The following is a 24,416-nucleotide window of genomic DNA, read 5'->3' as shown; positions in this document are numbered from 1 at the left end:
AAAGACTGTTTTTTGTGGTCCAGGGTCAAATTTGGTTAAATAAAACTCAAAAGACTACATTATATCTTGATATATCGATAAGATGAGTTTAAACACTGTTTCACAAAACATGACTACATCATCACTATCTTGTACGATTGTGTGTCTCCATGGAAAAGAGATGGTTAAAACATGTTGTAAAACTATTACAACTTGATAAGAGTGCGAATTATAAATGTTTATTTTCTGTCCTGTATCTCAAATGCCTTTGTTTTTTCTGTTTACTTCTGTGATCTGTTGATGTTGAAGCTCGTGACATCAGTAGGATCTCATGGTTCTCTTTTTAAGTTGACCTTAAAGTCGAAAAGTAGTGTTAGATCATTGATGAATGATAATAGATTTTGTCATGTTTATATTGTTGGTGTCAAAGAATTGTTAAGATGATAAGTCTTCATTTTATTTGAACATTGGCGAGATTTATTATTTTTTTATATTACATTTTAATATTAACAGGACTGTAACTTTTTTGTTAGTTATAATTTTGCATATATCATTCATATGATGCTGTATTCTCAATGTTTGAAGACCAAATTCTAAAGAACGCATAAGAAACTGTATCTATGAACCACAAACAGAAACATTCCTCATGTTATGCTGTTAATAGTGCATACGTATGTTACTTCAAACCATATACAGAAAAGGAGAGTGGTTGAGAGTGGCTGTCAGTATAAAAAAGAACAGATTGATGTTTACATATTGTATATAAATAAAGATCTGGTGGTCTAAATTATAATTTAATAGTTTTTGTATGGTGCAAGTGAATTAAAGAGAACACCTGATAAAAGTGTTATTCATTGGAGTCATTCTGTGATTGACTAAAAATTCCTACTTTATTTGGACCTTCAAATGTGTTTTAATGTGACAGTATTCACAAAAATCTTTGAAATGTATATGTAGAGCATGAATTTTGAGTATGGGTCACCATACTTGGCTGTATGTCATGTCACTTTTTAATAATATGCCTTCATTTGCAGTGACACAACTTCTGAGTTGTGTTAAAGTGTAATAAAAAACATAAGCAATAATAAACTTAAAAAAATAATTGATTTGTTTTTGCCACACAATGATTGTGCTGACTTATTACATCAGAGTTTTGTGGACGTCTCTGTTTGCTGCCAAATCTTGTATTGATGGCTGAATCTGAAGGCAACAAGGAGAAGCTGTGGCCTAGTGGTTAGAGAGTTTGACTTCTTACCCTAAGGTTGTGGGTTTGAGTCTCGGGCCTGCAATACCATGACTGAGGTGCCCTTAAGCAAGACACTGAACTGCCAACTGGGCCCTGCAGCATATATTGTTGACTGCTGTGTGTGCACTTTGGATGGGTTAAATGCAGTATGGGTCACCATGCTTGGCTGTATGTCACGTCACTTTTTAATAATATGCCCTCATTTGCAACGTGTCTGTCAAAAATGAAATCCTGGTGTGTAAAAATGGAAAATGCATTACTGAAACTTCAATGCATCAAAATAGGATTCTTATAATGCATTCTAATTAGTCTACTATAATACCCAGTGTAATACAAGTAGATATCATATGCAAATACAAGTATATTCTATTTAAAAATTATATATTTTAATTAAAATATTTTTATCAATTGTTTGACTACTAATACTAATTGAACTACGACTACTAATAGTATTAACGAATCGTATCAGAATAATATAATTAAATAGTACCAGTTTGATTTTTTTATGGGTTATTGCATGCATGCATGGTTTTTACTAAGCAGGAGGAGGTCAGATGTTCAACTGAAAACTAGAGGGCGCATTTCTGCCTGCCAGATATTGTCAGATGGTGCATTTCCACCCCCACGACACTGCGTCGCTGTTCTACAACTTCAGCTTCGAATGTGCTTTGCCTCATGCTATGCACTACAAGCAAAGCAAATACTGCAATCGCCACCATCATCAACAAGAAGAGAAAATGGAGGTCATACCGTTGCACTGACCGTAGGCCGAACGATCTTAATGCTAACAAGTGAGTATGCATTTCTAGTTATGTTGACCACTAATGCACGATATTCCGCCGTTCGTCTGTGCTGAATAAATACAGATAAGTTACAGTTTGTCAGTTTTACAGCAGAGAACCTCGCGCTCCAGTAATGGCGCCATGAGACTCCATATTTATTTGAAATGCTAAGAAAGATTATTCCAGATGGAGTTCAACAACCCGGGCATACTAACGTTAGTAAACAGCACCGGTTGTGTCTCTAAATAAAAAATAACGCCGATTTTCTGTTTTGGTAACGTTATACGAGTTTAAACATGTAACGTTAACTTTTATGTCTCCCATGTGTATTGGTAGTCACGTTTTTAAGTTACAATTTGATTGTACATTATTCTCCAAACTAAGTTACCGATTGCTTTGTATTCGATTGTATTCCGTCTTTATTAAATGTGGTTAACGTTACTACAATTTCTTTCGATGCAGTGGCGGTTTTTGATTTTACTGTGTCGACAAAGTGGGTGTGTGCGGTCCTCTGGTTTTGCACTAAACCTATGCATTGTTTTCAAGTTTTAAATCGGATTTATCGTAATGTGGATGACTTTTATTCATGTGTGTTTTATGTATTTTCCTGCACGAGGGGAAGGTAACGTTATATAAATCTAGTCAGTGCAGATCTATTTTATTGTTTATGTCTGTTGCAGAAATTCAGTGTTTTTTTTTATTGTCTCCTGCATATATTGCATGAATACGCACTCACTCAATATTAGTTTGGCATTAATTAAATTATTACGTGTGAATGATAACCGCTTCTCACGTGGCAGCTCTCCGTGACCAGTGTGTTCTTACTACTTACGGTTAGCAAACGAATCCCTTTTTGAATCGGTTCTAGAAACCAGTCGGTATGATTCGTTTGAAGCACTGGGATACATTAAATCCTACAAGCATAAAATAAACACGCTTATCAATAACGTAATGATTAGCAGCTGATAGGACAGGGCGTAGGGACCACGTGATGGCGTCACTACCAGATGACGAAGAACAACCACTGTATCGGATGTAACGTTAACGTTCATTGATTTTTTTGGTTGTTCGAAAGAACCGATTCGCAAAAATGAGTTAGATTTAGCACCAGTAGTACACACTGCAGAGCCCATTTAGAATTGTATTTCTGAGTTGTATACACGGCGAGACCGTTGTGTGTATAAGGAACAAAATAGCTGGAATGAAAGGATCTCTTGTGTAAGCGAGACTGCGCACGAATGGGACAGTGAAATGGAGGTCGCGGGCTAGCGATTAGCTAAAGCTAACTGGCAAGTAACAATTGAAAACTGTTATGTTTTTTCTCATTTTGCGCCGCCTTTGCATTACGCAAATGTATATTTTACAGCAGTTCGGGCGGTTAGTTTTCCGTGTCAGTTTTGTTGGGGTGTATGTGTGTTGCTATGACACTCAACGCTGTGGGCGGCCAAGCCTCAACACAACGATGTATGTTTTATTTATTTAAAAATGTAGCATGCAGGAATGCTGTATTTATAAATACATCAGAAACCCTTTTGAGATTGGATTATCTTTCCTTAAATTACACTAGACATGGGTGAATTCATGGATCTCAAGACACGTTTAATAATTTGGCCTGGAGTGACAATGCGTTTTGTTTTTAAAACTGTAAGTTACGTTTTGTTCCCCTGCTTAGTTTGTACTTAATGTTATCTTAATAATATTGGATTGCAATTATATTGTACATTACGCCCAGTATGTTATAACTGCTATAATCCCTCTCACACACAATTACTGTCATCTGCTTGTTTGTATATGCCCAATTTATATGAGTAAAATCGATTAAATGTGCATGAATTTTGCATATGTGTTTTGCAAAGTGTAGGACTGGCTTTCAACTCGAAGGTGGTTGGGTCTTGTGCAGTGCTTGAAATATTTTTAGTGGTTGTTTAAGATGAAACAAGAAAGAGGCAAATCAAATATGACATTGTAATCCTGTATAGATTTATTTGCTCATAGTATTTAGGTAGACCAGTTATTTGTTTAAATGTATTTTTTATTTTTAGATTTACTCATTTGTAATTCTCATGTCATGTTTTTACCGAAAATATGCAAGATTTTGTGACGTGTAGGCTACTGTCTTTTAGTTGAAGATTAAGGACAATTAATTATATACAGAAAGCTATATTTGAAGTAAGAAAGTACAGAAAGTTATACGTCCTGATATGTTGATGTAACCACCTTCCTAACCTCATATAGCTTGTATCTTAAATAAACTTTTAATTGTTTTTGTATTTTGTTTATAGATCTGTACCTTAAATAGAAGAGTTCCAGTCGTCGTCTTCATAGCACACAGGTACAGCATTACACTACTGTTATTACGAGAGACTGCATGTTTTTTTTTGTTTTTTTTGTTGAGAACAGAAGTCACACTGTTTTTTTTTTTTTCTGAAAGCTGTTGGCAGTATTTGTGTCCTGGTAACTTGAACCTTACAAATGCAACTTATGACACATTATCTCCTTTGCCAAATGCACGTTAGAAACTGCAGCTGTTGTCTTACAGCAGGTCTGGTTTTCTCTCGATTGCATTGTTCAAGATTTGTATTTGTAACCTTTTTTTAATGTTTAATAATGCCGCCTTTTTCATTTAAATGTCTTTCATTGTGATGTGCAGCGTTACGAATTCTTTTAGCTTTAAACCAGATGTATTTGAGATTATTATAAAAGGCCACAAAAGATGACATGTTGTATGAAACCCAAAATAATAAAAAGTAATTTTTTGCAACTTAATATGAAATAAATCCCTAGTGTCTACAAATGTGAAATGCATTGCAATATTGAGGAAAATAGCTGTAAAGGCATCAGTTATGGAATTCAGAAATGCATTATTATTAATATACAGTAGCAAAGCTCAATGTTTTATACTGTTGTATCATGATACTCAAAATGCACACCTAAATTGTGGAGGTTTCCGCATTCTCTGAATTATTCCGATTTAATTTAACGACAAAGATGATATGGTTAGTCTTTGTTAGTTTTAGTTGCTTGAGGAAATAGAAAGCCAAAAAATATTTCTTAAGTAATTTAGGCTAGTTTTGAGGAGTCCAGTGTGCATCTTGAGCACAAACAATGTGTAGCCATGTAATAATTCAGTTCTATTCTAAACAGTTTAGGTACATCCTTAAATTATATAGTGCATTTTGATTTGACACAGCACTCTGGATGCAATAGATCAAGGATAGAGCACTGTTAAGCATCTGGATCATTTTTATATGCCCTGTAGACACATCACACTAAATGCATGATAGACCAATAAGAAAAAAGACACACTAGCAGCACCTTCTGCTGAGAAGCCACATGACTTCAGATGAGAACACTTGTAGTAAATATTTGGGAGTTGTGCTCTCTATTGAATCTGTCTTCTTTCTTAATTATAGACATTCTGTTTGAAAAATAGTGTCTCTCTGCTATGGAGGAGAGTGTGAGCTCTGAGCTGGCTCAAGCCCTTGAGCCTGAGCCCAGCCAGGATCCTGTGGATACCAGCTCACAAGGTACCCACGGCCCACTCCACCACATGCACTCCTGTACAAGAGAGCCGTGGGATTTACTCCAGTCAGGGTTTCAGATTGAGAAATTACTAAAACGGGATGCAATCACTGAGATTAAAGAGTCTTTTAATCCATTCTGGGCATGCACTGTCTGGGAAACATTAAATGGCTTTTTTTAACAACCTTTTTTATCAGAATATGGTGTCACCATATTAAATTTCATCCAGGTTTTCATTGATTTGAAAGCATGTACCACAGCTTTAATTGTCACCCAAATTGCATAGCTGCAGCATGCTGATAATTAAATATTTATTTTTGAATTTAATTATAATTTAGCTATGTCTTGCACACAGAACCAACATCGGTCTCAGAAGAAGTCAAAGATCAAGGGGATGTTAGTGAAGACAAAGTAGAGGACCCTGACAAATCCGCAAAACCCTCACGTGAGTTTAAGAAGACTTGGGGCTTTCGTCGGACCACCATTGCTAAAAGGGAAATCCCTGGAGAAATGCCAGCGGAGACCCCGGAGGGCAAGGGCGCCCCAGTGCGTCGCAGCGGCCGACAGGCGAAACGCACTGACAAACTGGAAGAGTTTCTGGTCACCGTAAAGCGAGGAAGAGGAACAGGCAGGAAAAGTTGTCCCTCACGACTTGAGGGAGGAGATCCTCCATCCCAGACCCCAACCGATGCCGAAACGGCCTCCGAAGCCAGCTTTGATGGAAATGCAGATGCTAAAATAGAGGAACAGAAAGTGGCCTCACCAGAGAAAAAGAAGGGTCGGGGAAGAACGAGGAGGGCAGTGAAGCCTAAAGCTGATTCGGTGAGTGATGATGGCAGCTCTGAAAACGAAGAAAAGGCCACCGGTGAGGTAACGACAGAGACGCAAGAAAATGTTGAGACTGCGGGTAGTGCTGGAGAGGGAAAGGATGTGGAAGCAAAAGAAGAACAAGCGAAGGATGTGGAAATGAAAGACGAGGAAGGTGAGGAGGACTGTGATAAGAACAAAGAGAAGATCTCAAACGAGTCCATAAATAGACGTCCTACTAGAGCAGTCCGTGAAGACTCCAAAAGAGACCCTAAACCCAAAGCAGGAGTGAAGCTCCACAACGAGAAGAAAGAAGAGGATGATGATGATGATGATGACGGCGAAGAGTCTTCGTCCAGTGAGTCTGACAGTGAAGGTTATGACCCTAATGCACTTTACTGCATCTGCAGGCAGAAACACAACAAAAGGTATGTGTCTTTGGAGGTGCACAAGATGCTGTTAACTGATTTGTTATTTGATGAATACTGGGAGAATTCAATTATTGCTGCATGTAAATTCACCATAAAGAATGCATATGATGCAAAGTTTTAATCAAACATAAGATTTTGTATAAATTTAATTTATACAATGCTTTTTTAAATGATTGTCATTTTTTAAATATTAGTTTATAATATTTATATTATATTCATAGTTTATAAACACAAAAGAATTATGTTATACATTATAAAATACTGTGAAACAACATTTTTTTACAAATGCTGGTATAAGTATGTTATGTAATGAATGTTTTATTACTATTATAATATAATTAGCACTTACATAATAGTTATTATACAAGTTAAATATTAAAGTGAGTTCATAGATGTTTAAGATTCTACTATAAGTGTCGAGCAGAAGAGCGAAAACACTAAGGGCCTCATTTATAGTGTGCATACTCTCAGATAGGGCTGTAGCTATCGAATATTTTAGTAATCGAGTATTCTACTAAAAATTCCACCGATTAATCGAGTAATCGGATAAAATGTGTTTTTGCTTAATTAAAGTGCAATATTAATTATGCAAGAGAAAATAAGACTCCTGGGTCTCTTAAAATTAACAACTAAGTTTCCTTTTTTAGATGCATAGATTGCAATGCATACATCAAAAATAAACATTTAATATTACCCATTGTTTCTCTGTCTGTACTTGTACTGTGAACAATGACAATAAAGTTGACAGATGAATTAAGTGCATTTAAGTGCCATTCAGTTGAGGTTTTAAATAAAGCATTTTCTGAGATGCATATTAAACATTAAACACATACAACATTAATTTATCTTTTAATTATTGAAAATTACTTAACTTTTTGGTAAACAAAGGGGATTTACTATAAAAAATAAAACATGGAAGAAATGTTGTGCGATTAAACCTTAAAAAAAAAATAATGTTTGTTTTTTGGTTTTTTTTAGTATTAGGCTATGTACATTCTGCTGAACAATAGTCTTTAACAGGACTTTTATTTTGATGGGTTGACGTACCTTTACAGTTCTATGTATGTGATGTGACGCTAGTTTTACTCAAATCAAACGGTCAAATGCTCATGAAGTGACTGTCAGAGCAGTTCTGGAGATGTTGTTCATGTGTTCAAGTCCTTATTTGGTGAGACAGCAGACGCTGAAATCGCCGGAGAGTCACGCGCTTCAGTGTGTTTAATGAATGAAGACGCGCTTCTGCTCCATTCATTAACACAGACACGCAGAACATGCAGGATTCATATTTAAATAGACTGTTCCGGCTTAAATATTTACAGATATTAGTCCATATCGTGATTTGATGTAAGTGCAATGACATATTTTTGATAAATTCATTCAAAATTTGGCAAATTCCGTTTTATGACTGGATTCTGCGATTCCGTCCGCGTTTTGTGCATCGCGGAAATCATAGGGCCCTAGTTGTGGTATGCCAGCTCTATCTTGCAATGGACACACGCCAAGACGTTCTCTTTACGTTTGAAAATGTAAGTTGTTCTTGCAGCTCGCTGTTCTAAGTTATAGAATTTGGGTGATGACTGGTGATCTTTTACATGTAACATTAATTAGGAGTCGTTTACAAGGCAGAGAGCTGAAACTGTTAATTTGTGCGCAAGTTCAAGATAATTTGTGATTCATAGATTTTACATCTGAAAAAGACATGTACGTGCGTTGTCTGTGCATATGTTCATTTTATGAATCACACGTACACATATTTGAGAGATGATTGCAAGATCAAATTTAGGATGGTTTCTGTGCAACATTGTATAAATGAGGCCCTAAGGAACTAAAGTGAACTGTTCTTATACTCTATAAGTATGTGCACATGTATGTCCTGGAGTATTTTAGCCAAAATCATGAGACTTAAGAGTTTTATTGACTTAAAGCCCAGAAGGTATCTACAGTGTTGATGAGTAAAAAAAAAAAAATCCTACAGCACACCACTAAGCACTAAAATATAGCAAAAGTGTGTGTGTGTGTGTGTGTGTGTGTATATATATATATATATATATATATATATATAATATTATATATATATATATATATATATATATATATATACACACACACACTTTTGCTATATATATATATATATATATATATAATTGAAAAATAAACACTGTATCCTCACAGTTGGTATTTTAGCTTTTTATATGATCAAATACCTGCACTTTTATGAAAATCTTCATCGAAATGTATGTTATGTCTCATTAGAATGGCCACATCTTATGCACTAAGTGCAATTATTGAGCATTAATGCAGCGCATTAAGTTTTCATCAGCTTACTGTTCATAATGTTTATTGTAGCTGTATGGGAGCTTAGAATTTGTTGTTTGATACATTTGGACAAAATCTCATAATATAAAGCGATGAACTGCTATGCACCGGATATTTAAAACCCACAAAAATGTGTGACCCTGGACCACAAAACCAGTCTTAAGTCGCACAGGTAAATTTGTAGTTAGCCAACAATACATTGTATGGGTCAACATTTTTTGATTTTTTTGCCAAAAATCATTAGGATATTAAGAAAAGATGATGTTCCATAAAAATATTTTGTAAATGTATCAAAACTAAATTTTTAGCTAGTAATATGCATTGCTTAGGACTGGATAACTTTACATTTTTCTCAGTATTTAGATTTTTTTGCACCTTCAGATTCCCAATTTTCAAATATTGTTCTATCCTAACAAACCATACATCAATGGAAAGTTTATTTATTCAGCTTTCAGATGATGTATAAATTAAGATGACTGGTTTTGTGGTCCTGGGTCACATATTGGCTACAACTAGATGGCAAATGATAACTCTCCTCCACTCTTCAAACACAAAAAAATTAGCCTTTATAGGTGTCTCTTGAATAAAGAAAACGCTGTGCTCATTCAAACATTTGATTTATTTACCCTTGCATTGCAAACAAGTTACAAGGTTTACACTGACAGTTTGAGGATCCAGTGGAGTCACAAGCTCGTTTGAATGCTTTTCATCGGTTAAATATTTTTTAAACCCATAAATGGACATAGGGATGATAATAATAATAATAACAGTAAAATAAAATGGAGATAGGAAGTTGTGATAATTTTTCACAGTATATCCGACAAACCTGCACTTTGCTAGAAATTGGTTTGCATGCTGAAAACAATTGGGTCTTGTTAAAGTTATCATATGCATTTTAAAATTAAACTACTTTGCAGTGTTACATTATAAACCTTATATGGTACAAAAATGACACTTTAGAATCACAGAATGCAGTATGCATATGAAAGTGTGTAAGTGTGATCCAGAAGAATACAGTGTTTTAAGCTGTATGATGTTGCTGTATGATTATTTTTTAAGATTTGTGCCATATAACATTGTGTTTGGGCTCAAAATTGAATCAATCATCTGCAGTAAGTAACTGCCATTTTCTAAAAATCATGAATCATAATTGTGAATGACAACAGCGACAACATTTGTTTTAAATTATTTGATGTTCTTGTGCATCTGAGTTTCCACAAAGTAGATATAGCTCAATGTGTGAGTGAAGCACATATGCCTGTGGCGTTCTAGTATACAAACGTTTTCAATGATTTTTTTTTAAATTGCATTGTTTTTACTGATTTCTGTTGACTGTATTTCATAATCCATCAGTAGTGAGCATTCCGATTCTAAGCTGATAGGTTTTTAGTAATTATCTAGAAAGTGTTTTAAGCCCAAGATCAAAGTCAAAATGTGCAATTGAGTATTTTAACAAAAAATATTGGTGTCGATTATATGATTCCCTATTGGTACATTCCTAATCTTTTTCATAATTGTTAATTAAGACTTGGTTAATGTTGCACTGTCCTCATGAGGCACGGTTCAAGAATCATGGCAAGTGTTTGTTCAATGCAGAAATTGTCCATTGTTTTCTTTTTTTGTCAGCAGAAGTTCTGTTATATCTCTTGTGGGTTTAATGATTGTTGAGGGTGTTTGGTCATTATTTAAATCCTTGTGCATAGGTTTATGATCTGCTGTGATCGCTGTGAGGAGTGGTTTCATGGCGACTGTGTTGGCATCTCTGAGGCACGTGGCCGACTGATGGAGAGAAACGGAGAGGACTATGTCTGTCCAAACTGCTACACCCAGAAGGGACAGTATTCCAAGACTGGTTCTTCCACAGCAGCAGAGAATGGCAAACGGCCTGTAGCTGGCCTTCGTAAAAGTGAGACCGGTCTTGCTACACCATCTAGCACTGCTGCAGCCGCCACAGAGGAGAAAGCTTCTGATGACCTGGGTATCAAGGGCAGGATCGAGAAGGCTACCAATCCTAGTGGGAAAAAGAAAATAAAGATTTTCCAGCCGGTATGTCTCTGTACGATACACAAGTTTGAAATACTGCACTCTTGTTCACATGTAATTTCATGGGATTGTAGAAGTCATCCTGTGGGTTTTGGATACAGTTTTGCTGCTTTTTACCTCTGTGCATGAAATTTGTTAACGTTTCTTACAGGAATTTACCGTCAGCCGCATTGTTTGAAAGCTTAATTTTAATTGAATGTAACTTAAATTGCAAGATCAATAACTATAACTATATATATATATATATAACTTTCAAATTTGATGGTCATTAAAAATTGGCCACTATCATATCTGGGTGTTTTTGCAACATTGTACAGGAAATTTTGAGTTTTGGCCACTAATAATTAGATTAATGTCAGACAAACGTCAGAAGTAAATGCCATAATTTTTGGTGGTAGTAACATCTGAGAACCATGGTTTTAATGCCAAAAAACAAATTACAAAGCATGTAAAATAATGGTAATGGTTTCATGTCATTATTGGGTGTTTTTCTCAACGGAGAACCTTTCCTGCTGACATAACGGGAGTTTGTTACAAAATCAACCCATAAAGGCGTTTTAAAAAAGGCATTTTTTTTTTTTTTTAAATTCATGTAATAAAGTTGGTGAGTGGTTCCTTAACAATAATAAAAAAAAAATATGGCTGTAAATGACCCACTCTATATACATAACTATGAGACAGAGTAAATGCAATGAAAAGTCTAATTTCTAAATTATCTTGTCATAATATTAACTATTTTTGTGCGTATTTATTTACAAGAATCATTTAATTTCACTTTTATTTATTTTTTACTGTTAAATTTTGGGGTTACTGTACTTGTCCTTAGTAAAATTCCCCCCCAAAAGAAAAATCATCTGCTGACAAATCAGAGTCTGAACATTTGAATTTGCATACTAGCATGCTACTCTTTCTAATGCTGCAGTATATATTATATATACTGTGGACTTGTGAAATTTGTGTCTTTGCAGAATACCCAGATCAGCTACTAGTGTGACTGAAATGTGCAGTATAGAACAGAGCTTTATGCTTTTTGAATACTGGATTCTGCAATGCAGTGACTTTTATTAGTGCCATGGATGACCTTGGAAGTAATATTAGCCTTAGACTTATTTGATCAGACCAATTAATAAACATTTTCAACTTGATGACATTTGATGAGTTCATGTGACAACATGCATTTTACTGTTTTAAAAATGAATAGTGCAAAAATGCTACTGGTTTACTTGCTATTTAAAAAAGGAAGCAATATACGCCAGTATATAAGGTGCAGATCTGTTGCTGTAATCTTGTGGCCACAAAGGTTTGACATCCCTGAGTTTCAGCAGGTGTCTGCAGTTGAGGGATCTTCCCTCCCTAAGTGCATCGGCCCTGGCTGTGAGAGAGATGCGCTCCCTGATTCCGTTTACTGTGGGAACGACTGCATACTCAAACACGCTGCTGCCGCCATGAAGACCATCACCACAGATGGAAAAGACTCCAAACAGAAAGAGAGGGGCAAGCCCAAAGCACAGAAAAAGACCACGAATAAAACACCAAATAAGGTACTATTCATAGGCACCCAATAATAATTATGGGTTTAATGGTAGTAAACAGTTTCTGGTATATTTATATAAAATGTAGAATTTATTTTGTGTGTGTATGGCTAAATTACTGTTTTGTGAGGATACGCTTAAATTGGTGTTTAGGTTTAATGGCAAAAGTTGTTCAGCAGTTGCTAATTCAGGTACTCACTATCAGGAAGACAAATATCGTATCAGCTCTTTCTCTATAATGCTAGGACATCTAAATCTATATATGCTAATGGTGACTACTGTTTTTGACTATAGAGCAGGTCTGGCATGGAAAGGAGGTCGTCTAACCAAGGGGATAAGGAGGAGTCAGAGTCTGGGACTGAGGAAGATGATGGTGACGATGAAGACGACAAGCATGCAGAGGAGCATCCACCGCCACCAGCCATGTCATCCTGGTCCAGTGACCATAATTACATTGCAGTTACGCCTGAAAAGACTTCACCCATATCAGCATCTGTTTTAAACAAACCGTGTATGTATCTCTCTGAGGGTTTTCCACATTTTATTGACCTGTCTCTACCAATGATGAACTGTCAAGAACAGCAGATTGAAACTGTTGCAATCTAGAAGATTCACAGATTTTAAAAACAACAACAACAACATCTCTTTTCTGGTGAAAATTGGATTGAAATTTTTGAAATTCTGTGCCTTTAAAGGGATATTAGTGCTGGAAAATGTTAGCACAGCTATAATTATGAATTTTCTAAGTTGGGCACCCTGTGCTACAATTGAAAATATTTTGTCAGTGTTTTTATGCAACACTGCAAGGTGATAATATTTGGAAAGTATCAGTATCTGTATCAGGCTATTCGGCAACACAGAAGGTAAGTTTAAAAAATAGGGGTAAGTATTTTAGATAAATGCATAAAGACTGTTTTTTACAGTCTATAATTATTTAATCCAAGTAAATTTAGTTGTGCACCAAACAAGTGATATAAAGAAATGTAGATCCTATGGATCTGAGCCCAAACTGTAGTGCCTTGCCATGATATGCTTTTGTAAAGCTTTTTGACCAACAAAGTATGTATGCGTGTGATTGAGTCTCTCAATGTATGGAATGCCTTTGCCACTTATCTCCAAATCCCTGCCATCATCGGGGCAAAAACTTCATCCCAAAAGATGTACTGACCTCACACCAGAACAGGTAGGTTTGGTGTCTTTTTCTCCTGCCCTCCTTCCCCGACTAAGAATAGAACATCTTTGATCATGTGGACGTTTGAATACGTTGCTGTTACATATTAATGAAAACATGTAACTTTTAACTATTTAGCTAACAGATTTTAGTTTGATAGTCCTTTAACTTGCATGCACTGCATTTATAAATCCTCATTGGACAAAGTGGCATTCAAAATAAAGTGAAATTGCGGATAATACACTTCTGGCCTTGTGCTTCAATTGTGAGAGAAGTCTGTTTATTGGATGACAACATGGGATGGCATGGCCTCTGCCTGTTTTTGTCAGCCATCTGCTAAATGTCTCAGCTTGATTTGCAAAAAGAAGCCTACAGTCGTTGGAGCCGGCCTGAGAGAAGAACTGTGGCATGTCAGAAAGTCCAAGAGCCCAGAGAGTGAGCAGAAGTAATGAGGGATCGAATGAAGAACAGCTGAGGACACCATATCAGCCCACACCAGACAACAACAGAATTCACATGCCTCATAACTGCAGCACACAAGGAAATGTCATACTGTATTTATACAAGTACACAGAATGTAGACCAAAGCTGATATGCTTGTTTTATTTAATATTTACATATGAACATATTACATATTAGCGTAGTGTACCTGTTGAAAGCTGAGTGCAGAGATTTTAGAGCACAAGTTTTTGCGTTTGTAGGAATGGTTGACTTGCAGAGGGCAGGTTTTCAGTTATTCATATGCAAAAATTACAAAAGAAGAAAAGATACCTCAAGCTTAATGTGAGGCATTTGTTTGATACTAGAATATTATGAAATAGAAAATCAAAATAAATGCCAATCATTGTTGTCGTGGTCCCAGCAGCATTTTTCGTGGTTTTTAGACTTAAATGTGGCACTAGTGTACATAAGGTTGCATAGGGTTGTTTGTGTTGTGTTGATCAGGATCTAGAGAAATTTGTCTGCTATAGGTAACACATGAATGAGATTACATTGGTTCTCTGTGGTACACTGTATACCTGCTTTTGGAAGTGCTTTTTTTTTAGGATGTGGTTCTATAATAGAAAGTGATGTTTCATTGTTGTACAGTTAATATATACTTAAATATATCTGTGTTCTTCATTTTGAACATTGAAATGTTTAACCCCCTCCCTGTAGGAGGTAAGATAATCATTTATAAATTTCTTGTGTTATTTTCCATCAGGATATTTATGCTTTATGTACTTAAATGTGCTGTGTTGTACTATAGTGTACTACTGGCATTTTAATTGATATAAAATGTAAGACTTTTTCCAAAAGGGCTTTAATTGTGAGAGGTATATATTCTGATAAAATAATTAAAACAAGGCATGGTATCTGAATTTTGCTCCAAGATCAAGTCTTCACTTTTCCTATGAACCCTTAAAATTCTGCATATATACATAATTATTTTTATATTGTGCTGATACCTGCCCTGAGCTCCGTGTATATTCAATATTTACACCTATATATATATATATATATATGTATATATATATATATATATATATATGCGTGCACACACACATACAAATACATAATGGAATATAATATTAATTTTTTTTTTTTTATTAATCGCAAGTTAAAAAATTTCTTTGTTTGAAGCAATTCTTAACAGGTATTTGTGGTCATCGTGTTGAGTAACTTGAGAAAGCTATTACAGTGTCAAGGCAAGGCACTACTATTGAGCATACTATATGTTTTTCTTTTTTTTTTGGTATTGACCAAAACAAAGCTGTGAAATTTCTTGAAATTGTGATTTGTAACTACTTTTTGTTTCTTTGGGTTTGTCGTTTCATTTCTGTGTTTATGAATCAATTTATTCCATCTGTTTTCCAGCAGTTGCCCAAAAAGAGAAAGAAAAGGAGGACAATGAAGAAGTCAAGCCAGAGAAGGAAATGGTGTCCGCTGACAAGAAACCACCTGCTTCAAATGTTGCACCCAAAGGTGGGAAGAAGTCTCCTGGCTCCAAGGGGACAAGGGCAGCTGCTGCCACAACCTTGCCTCTTCCCAAAGGCAAAGCAAGTGCAGCACCTTTGAGCAGCGGAAGAGAGTTAAGAAAACAGTCTGTACCCATACAAGCCAAACCAAAAAAGCCAGGACTTCCCATACCACCAATTCCGGGTTTATCACCTTTAGGCCCCCCGGGATCTCGCCACCATCCATCTGGAGCTCTCCGTGTGGGCAAGAGCACTTTTACTATTCCAAAAAAGCAGCCACAGGTGGGACAAAAGGACTCTGCAGAGCCTGGTCCATCTCCAAAGTCTAGAACCCCATCGTCATCAGTGTCATCCACCCAGCATTCAGCACCTAAACCAACCCAACCTACTGCGCCTGCTGCTTCTCCACAGCCCCCACCCAACAACCAGATGAGATCCAACATCAGACGATCACTAACTGATATCCTATATAAAAGGTTAGAGATGTTTCAGAGGTATAACATTTACTTTATTTTTATAACATCTACATTTAAAAAAAAAAAAAAATCCTGAACTTTGTGTTTCAAATAAACAGATTAACTGATTTGTTGGTTCTGTTTTTGAAATATTGAATAGCTTTTATATATATATATAATTTTTTATTTATTTTTTGTATTTGTATTTCTGACTCATGGAATTGAAAAATACAATGGTTTTTAGTAGTATTGCAAAAATATGTTTTTAAATTTATCTTTGTTCCACAGGGTCAGTGACGGTGATGATCTTTCCATGTCTGAGAGCGAAGTGGGAAGGTTGGCGGTCAGCATTGAGAAGGAGATGTTTAACCTTTATTTGAACACTGATAACAAATACAAGAACAAGTACAGGTCCCTTATGTTCAATTTAAAGGACCCCAAAAACAAGGTTAGTCACTTTATTTGTATATTTATGTTTCTACTGAAATCTACATGGACCTTTTAGTAGTTTTGGAGAGAGTTGCATTATTTTACTTATCTGTGTGGCAGGGCCTTTTCTATCGTGTGGTTGGTGGCGAGATCAGTCCTTTCAGGTTGGTGAGACTGAGTCCAGAAGAACTTCTTTCCAAGGAGATGTCAGACTGGAGAAAATCAGAGATCTCTGAGGTAAAACAAATTGGAATTTGCTTCTGTTAACTATATAGCTACACTAAATGCTTAAATGAAGTACTTATTCTTAAAGAGTCTGGATGTGAGTGGGAGATCCCAGTCAGGACAGCCCAAAAGTGGTTCCAGACAGGAGGGTGTGCCCACAGATGTGGACATGGAGGAGGCTCCTCCTACTATGTCTGATGGAGATGTATGTATGCCTGCCACTTCCCAATCTTCCCACTTGGCTTCTGCTGCTGTAAGTGCTGGCTTTCTTGCTTTCTGCATCTGTCTAATCTTGCACACACCTTTTGTATCTGTACCGCTCTCATTTCAGTTTCTAAAGCAACTTTGCTGAATGCACTATTTGTTTATACCTGCCACATTCCTTATCTTAGTTTTTCCTTTATTTTACATGGGTGCATATAAACATGTATGAATAAATAGATGAAAATAGCATTCTAAAATTATTAAAAGATTGTTTATTGATCCTTTCCTTCTATGTTTGTCTTTTTGAGCAGGACTCCCAGGAGGACACACGGCCTACTTCTGCACCACAAGCCTCAGTCTCCACTGGGAAAGGCAGTTCAATGCCAGATATCTTCAGTACTATGCTAAAAGACACTACAGCAGAGCACAGGGCTCATCTCTTTGACCTGAACTGCAAGATCTGTACAGGTGGGACTATATTACTACAATAAAAAGCCACATACCCTTAAGACCTTCTGAAAAGTGGCTCTTACTGTTTGTATATAATCTGATTATCTTTTTAATAACTTGCATTTAAATAACACATTGCTTATTTTTCAGGCCAGAAGTTGGCAGATGATGAGCCACCATCTAAAAAAAACAAAATGTCTGTGCCTAAAAAGCCAGAGCAGTCTTTTAAGCCTAAATCCGAGCCAAGACCATCCAAATCCCATGCTGATCTCCCTCAGGTTTCCTCTGTTTCTGGTCTTGAGACGCCCATGTCTGATTCTACGTCTGTGGTGGAAGATCCAAGCAGTTTATTTCCTGTGGTTCAGGCTCCAGTCCCTACTGTTGTACCTGCAGTCTCTTCCGTTACAATAACTCGAAGGGATCCTCGTACTGCTGGTCACCGCTCATCTGTGCCTCAGATAGTTCCCGATGCTGTTGTGCCAGCAAATATTCCTATCTCTGTTGAACCTGTGGTTGTAGAAGCAAAGGGACCTTTGCCTATGCCCCCTCCTGCCCCAGTGTCTATATCCAGACCAGTGATCCCGAAACCAGCCTCTTATGGGTCCGGTACTGCCAGGTGCAGGAATATATATATATATATATATATAATATTTTTTAAATGTAAAATGTATTTCAATCTGTTTTGATGGCAGTTTAATATGGTAATATTTGTAAATTTTATTTTTATTTTTTAAATCAGTGTCTCAGAGCCCTCTCCTGAGGGTGAAACTGCTTTGTTCTTGTCTGGACAAGAGATGATGTGGAAAGGATTCATAAACATGCACTCTGTTGCCAAGTTTGTCACAAAAGCCTACTTGGTGTCAGGATCATTTGAGCATATTAAGGAGGTTTGTTTTCAAAGTATTTCCTTAAAACTTAATATTATACTGTAGGGTTAATGTTACGGTTTCAATTTAACCACTGTTAAATTTTTGCAGGACTTGCCTGACACTATTCATATTGGTGGTAGAATATCACCACACACTGTATGGGATTATGTGGGAAAGTTGAAGACTTCACTTTCAAAAGTATGGAAAGAAAAAAACATATTCACTAGAATTACATTTAAAACACAAAGTTAATTTAAACTGTACTTTATTCATCTTCATTCTTTTTTTCAGGAACTCAGTCTCATTCGTTTCCATCCAGCAACTGAAGAGGAGGAGGTGGCGTATGTGTCTCTGTTTTCTTATTTCAGTAGCCGTAAGCGGTTTGGGGTTGTGGCAAACAGCAACAAGCGCATTAAAGACCTTTACCTCATCCCTCTGAGCTCAAAAGACCCACTTCCTGCAAAACTTCTGCCATTTGATGGACCAGGTAAGCATATACAAGGATATTATAACATTTCTTTAAAGAATCATCATAGTTTTTCTCCCAAACGTTTAATGGAAAGCAATTTTTGATGTTAACATCAGGTAAGCATGACTTGAAGTCATGTTTGTATGTAACTCTTTATTCTGTGAATGGAAAGCTTGTTCCACAATTTACAAAAAGGAAAACACACCATGGCCATATCAAATGTGCTACAGTACAAGTTTGTTGTTTGTGTGCTACTTTTTGGCGTGTCTTGCTTTTGTTTTCAAGGTGTCATGTATTGTAAGACTTTCTAATAAAGTATATTATGAATCCAAGTTTGATGTCCTAGATATTTGTGTCCTAGCCTTAATTTTTCAGGTTCATATTTAATTGTAAGAACAAGTGTTTTTGAGTTTTGCAAAGTGTCTACCTAAAAATGTATTATATAACTTATGCCACCTTGCTGAATATCAAATTTAAAAATGCCCATTTATGCTGGCTAATTTTGGACTAGCTGTAATATCATGGCAACCGTGGTAAGTTATATGCTGGACAACATATTTTCTTTTAAGAACAAGAAGGGAGTATCTCGATCTGCCCAAAGAGTGACTGACTTATTGATGTTCACAAGCAAGTTTTCCATCCTGAGACAAATTGTTGCATAAAATTAGCATGTTTGAAAAGGTCATTATTGGCATAAGTCTGCAAAAGGAACATTAGTGTTATCATTTATCAAATGCAGCTTTATCTGTAACTTTTATATAATTAAGGGGTATGTGTAAGTGTAATATTTATTCTTAAATTAACAAGCCCTTTGTGATAATCTGATTTGCCAATAAATGTGTACATCATGAGGGTAATTTGGTGGGTACATAAAAAAATAAATGTGTAGTCAAGTTCTTATTAAACGGTTTGTTGTGCTTTTGTATTATGTGGAACAAGTTCTTCTAATGTGTATTTCTTGCCTATTACCATCTACCTGAAATTTGTTGTAATACATAGTTGTTATATTATATGAATCTGCATATGATAATAGAGAACTTATTTGTAAAATAATGTTTCATATTTGTTTTGCAGGGCTAGAACCAGCTCGGCCCAATCTCCTTCTGGGGTTGTTAATTTGCCAGAAGGACAAGAAGCGTCCTGGAGCCCCTCTAGAGAATGAGGATAAACGATCTAAAACTTTAAGAGATGATGAGACCGGCCTACCAAAACCATCCATTACTAGTAAATCTGAAATAAAACAGGACAAAGTTCTTCGATCTAGTCTGGATGCCATAAGCACAACTCCCCCAGGCACCCCTCCACCCCTCAGTGCCTCAGAGTCTTCAAAATCTGTTTCAACTGTGTTTTCAATACTGTCCTCTGTGAAAGCACCTGGTGTTAGCGCTAGCACAGGCAGTAATTCTCCATCCTCCAATGTCTCAGCAACATCCATGGGTTCTTCCACACCACTTCAGACTATCCTGAAAACACTTTTTGGCAAGAAGCAAGATTCCGATGTCTCGTTATCACCTTCAGATCAAAGTGCTGTCAATGTCTCTGTGCCTTCTGTATCCCTGTTAGATCCAATTGTACAGCAGTTTGCAGTAACCAAGGGTAGAGAGGTAGAAGTACAGGATGATAGACCATATGATCCTGAGGAAGAATATGATCCAGCTGTTGGCTATAGTACAGAAAATACCCATGATACAACAAAAATAACTGCTGCAGTAAAGCAAGCGGAGGTCAACTATGTGGTGGAAGATGTAGCTTATGACCCTGAGGATGACTCTCTTTTTGATGACGTTGATCCAAGTGCTAAGAAATTAGCTGAGCATCAAAAGGTGCTTGAAGAAAAACAGACCAAGGAACAGAAGCATGAGGACCTAGTTAATCAACAAATACCAGAGACTTTGATTTCACAGCCTGTTACATCTCTGTTGGCTAACAGTCAACTGCTCCAGCTTGGTAAAAAGGTTGAAGAGTTGGTGGTAAAGAGTTCAGCTGCTCCTATTATTAACCAGAGAAGAGACCCAAGGCAGAGTAGAGACCCTAGACAGGCAGCTGCATGTAGAAGACAGACGTCTGATTCCACAGAAGCAGAGGAAGAATCTCCTCTTACTACAGACAATCTATCTCCTCAACATGATACAGCGACAGATGCAATACCAACACAAGTATGCACAGTTGCAGACACACAAACTGAACAGTCGGACACTACTGAGGATACATCAGTAGAGAATCCTTCTGCAACCACAGATATGCCCCTTTTGCAAGTTACTGCCACCTTAGATTCAGTGCAGCCTGCCATCCAGCAGCCAGAAACATCCAAGTCTGAAGAGGCGGTTGAGAGTGAAGAAGGAAGCAAAACTGAAGAGCTGCCTTTTCTTGATACAAAGAGCACAGAGGTTTCAATTCCATTACTAGGGGAAAAGATTGATCCAGAGTTAGTTGAAAGTTACATGGAAAAAGAGCTTGAAGAGGAACCCAAAACGAAGGATGAACCCATTGAATCTGAGATCAAAAGTTTTGAGGAGGTTTGGCCTAATTCTGCCAGTATTTTAAAAGCTGATAAAGTTGCATCCATTGGACAGGCTGTTTTAAAAGCTGATCAGGTTTTATCCATTGGGAAGCCCATTGAGACCACTGCAACCACATACTATAACATTTCAACAATCAGTACTTCATCTACGTCTTTACACTCAGGAGTGCCACCAGATGTCATCCAAGAAAACTTATCTTATATGGATTCTCACAGTTCCAATATACAGCACATACCAACAACAAACCCTGCTAACATTCCACCTCCAATGTCTTTTCATCCTCCTATTGGACCTCCACCTATTCTTGGTCCACCTCCCATCCAAGGCCCACCACCAATTGCTGTTCCACCACCTATGCATCTCCCTCCTCCAATGTCAGGTCCAATGCCATTACAGATTCCCCCAATTCAAGGTCCACCTCCTCACCTTGGGGATAGTGATCATTCTCAGTATCAACCACCTGGATCGTATACGCCTTTCCAGAATCAGTGGGGTAGCAGTTCTCAGTTTGATGCTGCTCCAAGAGGTCCACCACCTCCTAATTTTACACCAAGAGGACTACCTCCTTTCCAGCCAATGGGTCAGAGAGGTCCCCCTCCTCAGATATTTGACAATTCCATGAATTCAGTGCCCCCTCATCATATCGGACCAAGAGGCCCACCTGCAGGGCCTCTACCACCTGGGCCACCTCCCAGCTTTGATGGACAAAGGTTTAATGGGCCTCCACCACCTTTTAATTTCTCTACACCCAGGGGTCCACCGCTACCATTTCCTGGTCCCCCTCCAAATCACTTTGATAATAGAGCACCACCACCATCCCACTTCCCTGGTCCAAGAGGGCCACCTCCACTTCATAACATTGGGGATCATGGCCCTCCATCTAATATGTCAAGAGGGCCTGGTGATCAATTTGAAGATGGTGGAAACTCTTATCATCAGGGATTAGAGAAGCCCCAGATACCTTCACAAGGGCCTCCTTATAGGGGACTACCACCAAACCACTTTGATGGACGAAGGGGACCCCCTGGACCTTCAGGTGAAATGTCGGGACAGCGATTTCCACCTCCAAACCAATTCCGTGGTTCACCTCAACACAGGGGATCATTTGAGGAACCACGGGGAAATTCACCTCAAGACTTTGAAAGGCACCGGGGACCATCAGTACAGCAGTTTGGTGGCCCGAGAGGTCCACCACCAGGACATTATGATAAGGAACCTGTTGGTCAGTCAGCACGATTTAACTACAATGATGACAACCCAGGTGATGTTCGAGATGTAAGACCTGTTCGTGGACCTCTGCTTCCAACACCTCCGGAAGGTCCCATCCAAATACAGGGCCGTATGGGTGGACACAGCCCAGACACCCACCGTGATGACCACTGGAGACGGCACTCCCCTGAAATGAGAAGGCGAAGCGGTTCCTCCAGAGATAGTTCAGAGCCACATAACCGTCCAAGTAGATTTGATGGTGGTTTACGTGACAGAGATGCTTCCTCTAGGTTGTCTGAAGAGAGACAGCGGGATTTGTCTGAAGATAGGAGAAGAGACCGAGATCGAGAAGGTGGTCATGGTGGACGATCATGGGGCTGGAACAGGGAGCATGAGTATGACCGGGGCAGAGAAAGGGATCGTGAAAGAGATCGTAGCAGGGAAAGAGATAGGGAGCGGGGCCGCAGCAGGGAAAGGGAGAGAGAACACAGTAGAGAGCGGGATCGCAGTAGAGGTAGAGAATCTGACCGACATGGAGATGGAGACAAGAGGAGAGACCGGGATCGAGACAGGGACCGCGGCAGGGAGAGAGATCAAGACCGAAAAGACCATGACCGTGACAGAGCAAAGAATAGAGACCGAGAAAGAGACAGAGAAAGAGACCATGACCGGGATCGAGACAACAGGGACAGGAGAAGAGAACGCTCAAGAAGTCGTGAACGAGAACGTGGAAAAGATCGTGACAGAAGAGATCGTGACAGAGAACGTGACAGAGGCAAGGAAAAAAACAGAGACAGACGGGACAGAAGCAGGAGCAAGGAAAAGAAAGATGACAAAAAAGAAAGATCTGACAGCTCAAGGGCAAAGTCTACAGAATCTGAAAACCCATCATGAAGGTCATTCATCTTGACTGTTTCTTTCTAAATTTGCATGGGTTTGAGCGTTACGCTTGAAGGTCTCTTTTGTAGTCTTTTCTTGCTGCATATTTTATGCTTTTTACTTAAGTCCTTGATGTTAACATCTTCAGGTGTACCTCTTATGTGATGATAATTTTGTCAGCACAACATACACAGTCCCTGTACTTCTATTTTAAAGACAAATATGGAAAACTTCACTGATAAGAATAAAACAAGACTGTAAATATGTATTTGTGTATATACAGGTACGTTTTTAACTACTTTTTTCTAAATAGAGATGTCATAAGCCATATAGCTTTAAAATTATGTTTAAAGGAAAAAATGTTTTCAAAAGAAGGTCTTTGTATGGTAAAAGCGTAACCAGCATTTAATGAATGTCTAAAGGCTATTGGTAATGATTGACCTGAATACACTCCTTATGTTCATTACATTTGTTCAATTAAATTCGCTGTGATAATTCATTTCTTTGTGTTTTCTTTTAAGTCTTTGAAGAGTAAAAAAAAAAAAAAAAAAGTGTTTTCAGTGTTTTATACATGAACAAGTAATCTTTCATGTAGGTTTAATTCTATGTATTAAAACTTGCTGTTTAAATTGTTTTAAAATGTAAGCAATATCAGGCAGGGCACATTTAAATTCTTTAAATTTTTTCAGTGATGGTATGGTCACTTTATTCATGGTATTTAATGGTATTTTAATTTAATGTAGGCATCACAACCATGAATCCCTGCATCACAATCACGTCCTACCTTATATAGCCTAGTAAGCTAGGGATGCCTTATATTAGAATTAGAAATATTAAAATGTTGGAAAGACTGTTGCACAGATAAATGGATGGTTTATTAACTAATTTTAAATGATTATTTCCTGGGTGAATCTTTGC

The 24,416-nt window shown here is 37.4% G+C and overlaps 1 protein-coding gene across 5 annotated transcripts; it reads left to right on the top strand.

Moving 5' to 3' along the window:
• The first annotated feature begins 1,891 nt into the window (after positions 1–1,891).
• On the top strand, positions 1,892–23,997 carry LOC132126167 (death-inducer obliterator 1-like). 5 transcript variants are annotated; one of them, XM_059537279.1, is made up of 17 exons: positions 1,892–2,016; positions 4,290–4,339; positions 5,421–5,534; positions 5,885–6,764; positions 10,787–11,129; positions 12,452–12,667; positions 12,953–13,169; positions 15,687–16,263; positions 16,531–16,690; positions 16,792–16,908; positions 16,985–17,149; positions 17,412–17,568; positions 17,701–18,166; positions 18,290–18,437; positions 18,528–18,617; positions 18,711–18,906; positions 19,963–23,997. In XM_059537279.1, exons 3-17 carry the CDS (start codon positions 5,453–5,455, stop codon positions 23,511–23,513), a joined length of 7,365 nt encoding a protein of 2,454 aa, XP_059393262.1. In that variant the 5' UTR covers positions 1,892–2,016; positions 4,290–4,339; positions 5,421–5,452; the 3' UTR covers positions 23,514–23,997. The 5 variants fall into 5 exon arrangements, with proteins under 5 accessions (XP_059393262.1, XP_059393263.1, XP_059393265.1 ...); XM_059537280.1 differs by having other exon boundaries at positions 12,449–12,667; positions 15,690–16,263; XM_059537282.1 differs by having other exon boundaries at positions 12,449–12,667; positions 16,985–17,101.
• Positions 23,998–24,416: the final 419 nt, after the last annotated feature.

The sequence above is a fragment of the Carassius carassius genome, chromosome 44 (genome assembly GCF_963082965.1).
Source record: "Carassius carassius chromosome 44, fCarCar2.1, whole genome shotgun sequence".
Taxonomy (NCBI): Eukaryota; Metazoa; Chordata; class Actinopteri; order Cypriniformes; family Cyprinidae; genus Carassius; species Carassius carassius.
Note: the sequence above shows the minus strand (reverse complement) of the source record. Positions and strands in the feature narration are given on the sequence as shown.

What these genes read in the sequence shown, in the direction of transcription:
- LOC132126167 (XM_059537278.1), top strand. Translation starts at nt 5,453, where the DNA reads ATGGAGGAGAGTGTGAGCTCTGAGCTGGCTCAAGCCCTTGAGCCTGAG. An exon ending in GAACTGCAAGATCTGTACAG is followed by an intron (nt 17,569 to 17,700) that starts GTGGGACTATAT and finishes CTTATTTTTCAG; the next exon opens with GCCAGAAGTTGGCAGATGAT. An exon ending in TCTGCCATTTGATGGACCAG is followed by an intron (nt 18,907 to 19,962) that starts GTAAGCATATAC and finishes TTTGTTTTGCAG; the next exon opens with GGCTAGAACCAGCTCGGCCC.